The 11,705-nt window shown below is 32.7% G+C and overlaps 1 protein-coding gene across 1 annotated transcript; it reads right to left on the bottom strand.

Moving 5' to 3' along the window:
* Positions 1–1,099: 1,099 nt before the first annotated feature.
* Positions 1,100–9,187, bottom strand: LOC139525301 (uncharacterized). The gene is made up of 2 exons (XM_071320503.1): positions 7,475–9,187; positions 1,100–2,752 (listed from the first exon to the last, which is right to left on the bottom strand). Exons 1-2 carry the CDS (start codon positions 9,185–9,187, stop codon positions 1,100–1,102), a joined length of 3,366 nt encoding a protein of 1,121 aa, XP_071176604.1.
* Positions 9,188–11,705: the final 2,518 nt, after the last annotated feature.

The raw sequence follows: 11,705 nt of genomic DNA, 5'->3' as shown, positions 1-11,705 counted from the left end.
TACAGGTTGTTTGGTAATTTTGTGTATTGCTGACAGTTTTATAGATTAAGTTGATACCTAAAAAAGCGATAACTTTCAGTTAATGCTAAATTCAAAAAGTTACCTTTAATTTTTTTTTATAACTTTTTCATATCTACTTGGATTTTTATAAACATCTTCATCTATCTCATTTATACATTGATCTTAGAGAATGCTAGGTTGTTTGGTAGCTGCCATTTTTAAGGATCTTATTTTAGAATAGGTAAAAGAAGGTAATATTTTCTGTACAGGCTAAATTTACCTGAAATTTTTTTTCAAATCAACTTGGATTTTTATATGACTCTACAGCTATCTCATTTATATGATAATCTTAGAGAATGTCAGGTTGTTTGGTTGTTTGGTGTATTGCTGTCAAATTTATGGATTTAATCAGTAGGTTAAAAAAAGCTAAAATTTTCAGTAAAGGCTAAATCCAGATAGTTACCTTAAAAAAATGGTATAACGTTTCAAAATCAACTTGGATTTTCATAAAACTCTACCGCTATTTCAATTTTATATAGATCTTACAGAATGCCAGGTTTTTATGGTAGTTTGGTTTATTTCTATCAAGTTCTATAATTTAATAAGCATGTAAATAAAGCTACATAAAAGTCAAAAACATGTCTGCTTTTGCTTAATATCATAATTTCTTTCTTGAAAATTAGAATGTATAAAGTAAATATTTGAAATAAAAAACATAATCTGTTATTAAGACAATGATTGGTAATTCAGCATATGATAATATGACTAGTGTTAGAGATATTGTCCCTTAATTTTAATTATTCCCTTTATTTTAAATTGATAGAGTATTTTGAAAATTATATACAAATTGGATATTAACAGTTAATAATTGTTTTTGATTGTCAACAAGTTTGAATAAATCTTCATGTCCTATGTTCACAAAAGTGGAAAAAAGTGGTAACTCTATGCCTGAAGTGGATGAAAATTGAGTTTGTTCTACTAGGGTTTGTACCGGTCCTACCTGCTTGATAAATATTGCACAGTCCCTTAACATAATCAATATACAGAGGTCTTAATTAAAATGTATTAAAATGAGAGCTGTTCATCAAATGATTATTCCTCACAGCACTGTATTTTCTGAGGCAGAACCAGAATTAGGTAGATATTTCAAATGTGTTTCTGTTGCAAAAGTTGAAATGTTAGTACACTTTGTAGCATTTGAATCAAGATCTTCTGTGTACCTAATAAAGAGATTTCTGTACATGTTCGCTACACGCGAGTTACATGTATATGATAGAAATATGTACACACCTTGTAAAGCATTGAATAACGAAATTATTATAGATAGGTGCGTCATGGCCAGAAATGAATCAATGATCTGCAAAACCCAGGTTATACCTGTCAAACTAAATAACTTGATATATATTACACTATTGTGACGGGTAGCTTTGTTGGTGCTTGATCTTTCCATTTTTGGTGTCATGCTTATTTTGCGCATTGTCATGAGAAAAAATATTATGTTGCAACCACAAATTACTGCCACAGGAATGATCAAACATGCTATTACTGAAGTTGCATTTTTGAGGAAGCAGATTGTCTCCCTCTTTCCATATCCTGTGTCGTTATACTGTGATAATGTAACGGTTATATTTATGACTATGATAGCAGCTGGTGTACAATAAGAATATAAAAGATATAGAAGCATAGTTCGTTTCTCGTGGTGTGCGTCATGTGGTGTGTTGATAGTACTAAATGCCTGGAACATATGGAAGGTACAAACGCTTAAACAGGCGAAAGAACTTAAAAGGAAGAAATGAAGAGTTATACCAAAAACTTTACAAAAAACATCATGGTCAGTTTTGCTAGCTCCGAAAGTAAAAACTGCTTGCAAAAAGAAAAGTGAAAATACGAGTGACATGTTATTTTTACCTGGAATGGATCTTAAATTAGGAAATATACAATAAGTGACAAAGGTCAGAAAGAGACATATCATGGATATGACAGAGGCAATGGTCGTTACAGTATTGAGTATGTAATTAATGCCTACTTCTGGTTTTTTAAGCGATTTCATTGTATCTACGCATATTCTTGCTCCACCACTTGCTGTGAGTTTGAACATTCCTTGATGTATTTTTATATTAGTCGACTTTAAAATGATGAATGAAGAAGCTGTTGAATCTATAATTATTTCATCTTCTTCCAGGTTTACTTGTTGACATAAAAGGAGCTCAGACACGTGACTAAATGTATAAAATTTGTGTGACCGTCCTTCTTTTGAATCAGTTTTTGATAAGTAACACATCCCAGTAAACTGTGCAGCGTTGTTTATCATTGTCTTTGTATTCCTTGCCCTCTGATCTAAACTCACTTTGAGACTGATATGAAAATCATCACTAGAGATGTTAGCTATTTCTTCTCTTAGATGTACAAGCTTGATTTCAATGTCTTTTCTAAATACACTTTCTTTGATGAAGAATTCTACATTTGCCAATATCTCTACGCCAACTATTTCGTTGGTGTCACAAGAAATATTTGTAACCATGTTCGAAGAAACCACATCTAGTTTCTTCTCAAGTGTTAGATAACTCTTAATGAATTCTTCTAATCCATTTTCAATATCTTCTAAAATTTTATCATATGCCACAAGATTTATAATGCATTCTATTCTGATCGGTAATATATAGCCCAACTGTTTAGTAACCAGGAGCAATGGAGTACAAGAAGCATTGACAAGGACATATCCAGGTGAACAAGTTACGTTTCTACATTTGTTCTGAAAAATAAATAATGTGTATTTCTGTTACAGAAAGGAAAAATTTGCCTTGATAACAAGACCGTTAGTTTTGGACATGGAATCGTATTACACCTACCAAAGGCTTATTAATATAGGCAACAGTGTTTTACCACTGTTCACAAGTCATAAATCGTTAAGGATAAAACAAATTTGGGTTACAAACTAAAATCGAGGGAAACACATTGACTATAATAGGAAAACAACGGAGCAACAGAAACACTTGAAGTTATTTAGGGTAACAGTTTGTTGATTTATATATATAATAAAAAGCGTATACACATATATTTCTTAACATCCTTATTACTCTTGTTATATTTTCATAGAATATATAATGACATGCAATCATATGCCTTATACGAAGAATTGATGAAATATATACCCCTTCCACTAAAACAAAATATAAAACACTTGAATTTGTGTTAATAAATAATAACACAAGACTGTGGGTCTCAACCATACCATTTACATCAAGTCGATTAATCCTTTTTAAAAGAGGAGCGAAATTACCAGAGGGACAGTCAAACTCATAGATCGAAAATAAACTGACAATACCATGGCTAAAAAAGAAAAAGACAAACAGACAAAAAACAGTACACAAGATACAACTTAGAAAATGAAGACTAGGAAACACGAACCCCATCAACGACTGGGGTGTTCTCATGAGCCCCGATAGGGTAATCAGATCCTGTGACACCCGTTATTTTGAAAAGGTTTGAAAATAATAGGAAAGAGCTACTCTCTTGTAAATGAATGATGTTTTGCTTTGTTTGACATAAATTAAAGTTACGCTGGTGTTGTTAAATTTCAATAAGTTATATTTCGGAGAGGGTTGGGTTTTTTTAAGGAAGGAGTGAGAGTGGTTTGTAAATAAATTAGTGTGGTTTCATTTAAGGTTCTGACAATATTGGTTTGATTTATAAACATTTCGTATTCCTGTCTCATTGCAAGAATCTCCTAAGGAAATGTCGATTTTTTATTTATTCTGCAGAATAAGATTTATATTTCTGGTTCTATTTTTACTTTTTTTTGTTTCCCTATTAATAAACTTTATATCATATTCTTTTAATATTAAATCGGCCTCATCACACTCAATGCCTCTTACCATAATTATATCCTACATTGCTCATATTATCACTTTATTACTTTGTGTATTACGTATTGTGTATTTCACTAATGTTTTATATAATCATTGTATTATGATGTTTTTGTATGTTGCACGACAAGTAGTACTGCAACTGACATCGAAAAAGACGCTTAGTTAACGAGTTTAATGGTCCGGAATAACACACGGCTGCAAATTGTTTTAAATGATAGAATAATATCTATATTTTAATTTCTGTCGGGTCGTGAAACGTTTCTATGGTCACATTTTTGTATTTTATCCCTTTAATGGGGGTACCCCTCAATTTACGCTTTTGGGTAGTTACCTTAAAATCCAAAAATATATTTTTTGGTTAAATTTCCCGCTATTTTCGTAAATATTTTCTATGCACATATCATCAAGGATCATCGGAATGATGAAGACATAAATATAATACCATCTCCAAGTAAAACTTTCAAACTTTAAGTTGGCTGATTTTTTAGATAGAAATTTAACGCGTTTTTCTTTGAAAACGAGAAAACATATGATTCAAAAACAGTATTTGACATTTGAGAGGACAAAACATATTATTGCGATACTGCATGCAAATTTTGTTGGGCAAATTCCAAACAATTTTGTCAAAAACTCAAAAATAAAAACATCATTTGTACCTTTTTTAATTACGGAAATTTCCTATCCGTCAATCAGCTCCACCATTTATTTTTTCCTTCACAATCAATTTGATAGTTTCGATGTGATTATGTAGATTTTGTAGGAGAAGTTAATTTATTTTTGAGTGATTTGAATATATATATAGTAGTTCTTTCGTGTATTTTCTGTAAAAAAGTTATATTTTTGTTAATAAAATTTTGACTTTATATAAAAGTTAACCAAATCCTTCGGATAAGAGGTTTTTCCGGATAATGACTATAGTTGACATTGTGTGAAAATACATTTTATGTCAATGTTTAACCCCAGAGCAATTAATATGCATGCAAGTGGTCGGGGGAAAAGTACTATTGAAGTTTCGCAGAGATTTGGTGTGTGACAAGGTGATGCTAAAACCAACTTCTCTTGATATTCTGCTTTCCGTGGGCGAATCATCAGTGATGTTATGAGACTTGCACCAGAAGGCAAACTTGGTGTGCATCTTTAAATTAGATTGATTGATTGATTGTTGGTTGCTTAACGTCCAGTGGCAAATATTGCATGCATGTTCAGGATGAGAACAAGTTAACAATAAAAAACAATAGTTAGGTTTTGTCATAATAGATGCCATTCGGGGTGATGATCGGGAAAATTTAGACTGCCAATGGAAAATGATGGTATATTGGATTGGGACAGAAGTTGTCCATTGCAACATGCCACCTACGGACCCCTCAAAGAGTTGATGCAAGGGTTTTTAACGTGCAAAGAACGTGACACTCCCTTTACACGAGGCATCGGATTAAACGTCCCCATTCTGACCGGACGTGACTGCGAACTTGATACATCCCGCACAGCCAAACGGACGCCCCACTTCGTTTTACTGCCGGTCGGGGGAAGACCAAGTGACCATATTTCGTTTCCCCAGTCACCCTTGGGGAACTTTAAATTAGAAACAACAGAAATCCATATATGTGATCAAACTAATCAACATGTATCCTCACAACCTGACACTTTTATACGATCTCGCGCTCAGTTTCTTCCTTGTAGTTGGATATGAAAACAAGGTTTTTGTGTAAAAGAAGAACCTTTAAAAAAAACAGAAAACTACGCAAAACTGAGTCCTTTAAACGTGTTGACAGTCTTTAAAGTTGTGCTTATTAATGTGAGTAATCATTTATCCATGCATAACCAAGTACTTATTGAAGTCAACACCTGTGCAATTAAGTAAAACAGTTACTGAAAAATTAGAATTTGAACTTGCTGTCAGTTCATTAATAACGATTGTTAGTGATGTGATTTGTTCTTCCATAAGAAAAAGCCTTTCTCATGTAGCACATCCTCTATATATACCGATCAATTTTATCCAAGATTGTCTCTGATGCTTACCAAACTGCCATACTCGAGAACTAACTAGATATTATGACACCTTACAATTCAGACACAGTGAAGCCAAGGGATATGAAATATAGAGTTTAGCTCTGAACTCAATTTAGGGGATGCCGTATCTGCTGCAGGAAAATTGAAGTCTATGTTAAGACTTTCAGAGTTACACCAAGGTGTGTCTAAAAATATCAAGGATACATTAAAAGAAGAACAATTACTTCACACTGCCACCAGTGCTCTTATGAGCTATGTCCTCGTTTTGGTATTTCTATGGAAATGATGCCCGCATAGCTTGTTAATAGATATAGGAAGATGTGATATGAGTGCCAATGCTACCATTAAAGGTCACGGTCCGGTCTTCAACACGGAGCCTAGGCTCAAAAATTCATTTGTTAGTTAATTGATGAAAAATAACACAAAGGCGCTTCTGAACCGTATATTGTCCCTAAAGATAACAAAAATTCGTAAACGTATGGCTATTATAAAATCAATCGTTTCTGCAGCAACATTCGCCCCATTACATTTGGGATTGGAAGTGCAGATACATCATGCATATGCATATGGGAATATGGGTCACGAACATTGATCGAAACTTTGTACTCACATTTCTTTTGTGTTTCCTATGCAAAGGTAAGACTACATCTGACGAGTTTGACCGAATCATGACGGTATTTACGCTCCAAATAGCATTTGTACTCAAAAACTGTGTTTGTTTTGAACAAACTCTGTCCTGCGCCTTACTTGCTCTTATAAAAAAGGGACCTCGCATTCGCCTCGGGTGACTATAGTATATTTTGTGTTATAACTGCTCAGTCCAGACTTTGCAAAAACACAATATGTATTTATCTATAACTAGATACTAATTTTTACAAAATACACAACCTTTAAGATGCAAAATTAAAAACACTGTTTCAGCGCTTGAATTTTGTTTTTTTCAAAAATAGAAAAAATATTGAAATAATTTGATAAAGTGGTGTTTTAAACTTTAGAAAATAATTCTGTAATATACTATAGTGAAATACTATACACAATATGAAAGTTTATGGATGTGAAAAGGTCAAGGCCACTTCTTCTTTTGTTATGTCTTAAATGGAAAAAAATCAGAAGGTTCCAAATCAACGCCATTTTGTGATGACAGCTCTTCATATAAGTAGTCAAATTTGTCGTTTTAACATCGTTATAGCATATGCCTATGATTGAATCGTTTTTGTAGCATTCTATTGAATAAATATCAAAATATTTCTCCTTTTTGTCCTTGTGGTTGAAATATTGATATTTTTAGGTCTGACCTTTGACCTCAATTTCACAAAATTGTGACCACTCTGGATTTTTACGACCCAACTTTTCTCATTGTAAACGTTTTCCTCTTTCTGTCGATATATAATTTAGGTGTGTGTTCTTCCGGACCATTAAAGTTTTAAAAAATGAACTCTGGTTGCAGTTCTAAAGGGCCCGTGATTGGTATAATAAAATAATGTCTAAATGTCTAATGTATTTGCTAAAATAAATAAATATTTTGGATGTGATTAAAGCCGTTTCATTTTACGATATTAAAATGAATCTTCGTATTATTTACATCTTATACTTACATTAAGTTTATCTAATACTTGGCCGATTTTACACTCGGTAATTGTCACCTCCGTATCTGTGGGTATAAGAAACAACGTCCTGAATGTAGTAACAACTCCTCCCGCGTAGGAACATGATGTACAGGCTATATTTTCATGATGAGAGGGGGTTGTTGCTTCACTTGGTGTAGTTGTAGTGGATGGTTTGAATCCTAAATCAGGATTACAAAGTGTACAGAATATGTTCTTATAACCTTTATAACTTTTGAGATATGTAGTATTCAGTTTCTCACAGGCCCAGACGACATCTTCATCAAAACGAGGCCATGTACCTGAAACATTGCACAGTTTTATTGTGTTTTCTGTGTCATCGCAAAGAACTTGATTTCGTTGATTTGGTTTATATTTAACACCACAGTTTATCTGGTTAGCATCTGCTAAGATAGAAGTTACGGAGAATTGAAAATAAATCTGTAATGACTTCGTGGCTAAACAAGTAATTTCTATATCCCATGGTTGAAAAAAATGTGTAACTGCCATGACATCGAAAGGTTGCATATTAACCGAATCGTCTGCACAAATTGCACAAAATATATTTCTGAAATGACTTTTCGAGTCATGTTTGCTTACTGGAAGATCATACATCAACTCGCCACGCTCATAGCAGTACGCATTCAATCCTTGATCAGCATAACGACACATACTTGATATAACATTTCCTCCGGAACAATCCAAGTGCTGGTCAAGTTCATAATCAATACAACAATCACGATTAACCGAACAGTTGGCAAAACAGGAACACTGCAATGATTGGTTACCGGTTAATTGTTCTTGATTAAAATTGTAGATTCCGCAAAGTTCGGGACCATATGATTGTGAGTATAGGGACATCAAATTAGACATATTGACTTGCCGGTCATTGTCGAAATACAGAAGTTGAGAAGTAAGTTTTTTTCCTTCATTCACATGGATACCTGATTTATTGATATAACTAGTAAGATATTTTTCTAAGAAATCAGCAATGAAATAGGCACTACCTATTTTGTATTTAATTTGATCATTATTTTTATCAAATATTAGTGATAAATCTCCTTTGATATCAGCATATTGATACAAATCATTTTGTCTATTACACCAGTAACAAAATGCATTTTTAAATGGGACTGTCACGGCAGTTGTATTATAAACCATGCATGCTTCGTCCACGGATCTAGACTTAAATAGTCTCTCGTCACTCTGAATGCAAGATGAAACGACGGTGGAATTTGAATCTTTCCGCGGAGGATTACAAATAAGGCAGAACACACTTTTATAAATATCAAACGGAAGTTGAAATGAATCGCAAGCCCAATCGATATCATAATCATAGTTTTGCCAGGTACCAGTTATATTACAACGACCAATCAGATCTTCCTTTATTGGTTGGCATGTATGAGCCTCGTAATGAACATTTTGTTGGACATAACGAACGGTACATTTCTTTTCTATAACCATATCTGCTATTTCATCGAAACTTGATAAGAAATTAAAATCTGCAAATTCTTTACAATTGATGTCTACTGTCCATGACTCGGTGTCTGTTTCATTATGACACAACGCACAATGAATATTCCTATAGGTTGTATTTGTTACACTTGTTACCGGAACCAATGAAAGATCAGAAGCAAGTTTTGAGTCATCTTCACACAGTTTACTCAGTTTCTTATCGGTGCCATTGGGGCATGTTGTGATCATTGAAATATAATATTTTGAGAGCAGATTTTTCGGGTTATATATAACATCATTTTTACAAATTTCCTTATATTTGGGTAATGCTAAGTCTGGGCAGCAATTTTGGTTTAGAACACATCTATCGCAACTACATGTTGGACATACAGAATGTATGTCTTTTAAATCTCTATCATAATATGGCAGCGATAAACCGGTTACATTACAAAACTGAAAGCCACATGTCGCAGCATACTGGTTATAGATATATTCCAAATCAGGTAAACAGTCAGTGTTGCTTGAACAGCACAAAACAAAGACGAACAACTTGTGTATTCTGTAATAAAGATAAATAATGTGACATTTAATTATAATTATACATGTAAAAATTATGATTTCATAAATGAACTCTTTTTACTGTCGATTTACACGTACAACATGGATATTATATCAAAGATTTCCAATAAAATCACACTATTCGACATAACAAACATATCTGAAAGTATGCCTGCCTTGTACATTGTATCCTAAAGCGGAAGAAAAGACAACATGCATATTTTTCTCGTTAAATATACAGACATTGTGGAAATAGATGCTTTAGAAAAATTGACACAGTCTGCAATTCAAATATTCAAATCTGAGTGATTTATTGACAGCAAGCTTTTAATCCAATCAAGTTACTGGTAAACACATGGACCGATTACTACGCAGTCATTTCACTCCATCCATATCAATAGTTTATTAAGAGAGATTGTTTTAAATTATTTAATCAAAATAAGGTTTGAAAAAATTCAAATTATAAAATCTGAAGTGAGATAATTATCGCATTTTACTTCAAATAAGGTATGTGGTCAAAACAGTAAAATGTGTACACGTCTTACTTTATTCTATAATTTATTTAAAATTCCTCAAAGAAGTAGAAATTCATCTTTCCGTAGAATATAATTAAATAGATTTGCTGAAGCTGTATCCATACAAAAATGATTTCACTTGACTAAATCATTTGTTGTTTACTTCTTGTATTTGCTTATAATGACGCAGTTATGGGAAGAGTATGTAAATGTATTTTAACGTCATTGCTTAGATATTGTTTTATGACATATTTGGCGTTTAACTTGTCCAAATTACTTCTGAAAAACAAACATGTATGGATTTTGATATTTTATTAAAGTTTTGTTTATGATGACATTTTCAGTTTTATGACCGACTTATGATGTCAAGGAGATATTATAATTTCTAGTCTGTCTCTTTCACTGTGACAAAAAGTTTGTCGCTAATAGACCAACCGATTTATAAATGTTGAAAATGTAGATAAGCCGGCAATATACTATTATTCCTACGGATTGTTTTGAAGTTTATGCATCCAGTACAAACAATTCAAGTTTTCAGAATGAACCCGTATGGTCCTAAATACCGTTGCTACTTATATTTAGCGTTGTGCAAAGTACAATTATAAAAAAGGGATATCATGACGTTTTAACTGGATTGTATATCGAAATCTTCTTATCAATTGTTAAGTTTCTTATTTGTGACACATAAATATTGGAAACACAAATTCGATGACCCCTTTTAAATGCCTACCAATATAAAGGATACAATACTATAAGTTTATGTACTTCGAGGCATACAAATTATGTTGACTCATATTGTGTTTTGAACTGTCATTTCTTCAAAACAATAAAATAAACGACACAGAGCAATCATTTATCGATCATTCTTTCAAAAATACAAACTTTATAGTGGATATTTTTATCTATAGATTTATTGCAAACTTTAATACAATATGCCAGGATTTGCTTATTTTAACATAATGTCCTTGATTGATGGTTACTGCTTTTATTGCAATAAGAGTACCATATAGTTAAGTTTAAACATCCTTTTGAAAGTTGTGTAGGTGCAGTCATGAATTGATTGAAAATTTAACACGTACGTTGTCGAAAAATAATCCGTCCTGCTTACCCCGATCACCATTTTACAGAATGCAACTTATCATCGTATTTGACTTGCAAGAATGGTACTAGAAGGGCAGGAAGTGCAAGCTGCAAAGGCCTAATAGTAAATTGATACATAAAAAAAGTACGAAACATAAAAGGAACTGCAACCTTCTTCTTCTTTCGTAATTCCCTCCTGTTTAGGAGCACTCGGATGAGACCGATAAATGTTAACAGTATATGTACATTAAAACACACAATAAATCCTCTGTAAAATATGAATGAACAGCATCCTCCACCATAAAAACCAGAGTATTTAGTCGTGAATTTATATATAAGCATTTTTTTTTATTTTTAATATTAAACATATTTTATTAACAATCACCTGTTACATCAACCCTCAGTTGCCCAGGGGAGCAACTAAGGGGCCCCAATTTTTACAGTCTCATTTGTCGGGAAAAAAGCAAATGAGAAAAAAAAACTCCCACTATGAATTATTAACATCACCTTTATAAATCTTATCTATCCTTGTACAAATGTACATGTACCTGCAATCATTATCGATCTATATATCTTTACCAGCTCTCACCAAATATAATTTTTTGAATAAAGTA

The sequence above is a fragment of the Mytilus edulis genome, chromosome 5, assembly GCF_963676685.1.
Source record: "Mytilus edulis chromosome 5, xbMytEdul2.2, whole genome shotgun sequence".
Classification (NCBI taxonomy): domain Eukaryota; kingdom Metazoa; phylum Mollusca; class Bivalvia; order Mytilida; family Mytilidae; genus Mytilus; species Mytilus edulis.
Note: the sequence above shows the minus strand (reverse complement) of the source record. Positions and strands in the feature narration are given on the sequence as shown.

Coding starts and splice junctions, on each gene's coding strand:
- LOC139525301 (XM_071320503.1), bottom strand. CDS start 9,187: ATGATCACAACATGCCCCAATGGCACCGATAAGAAACTGAGTAAACTG. Junction 2,753..7,474: donor AAGTATTAGATAAACTTAAT/GTAAGTATAAGA, acceptor TTTATTTTTCAG/AACAAATGTAGAAACGTAAC.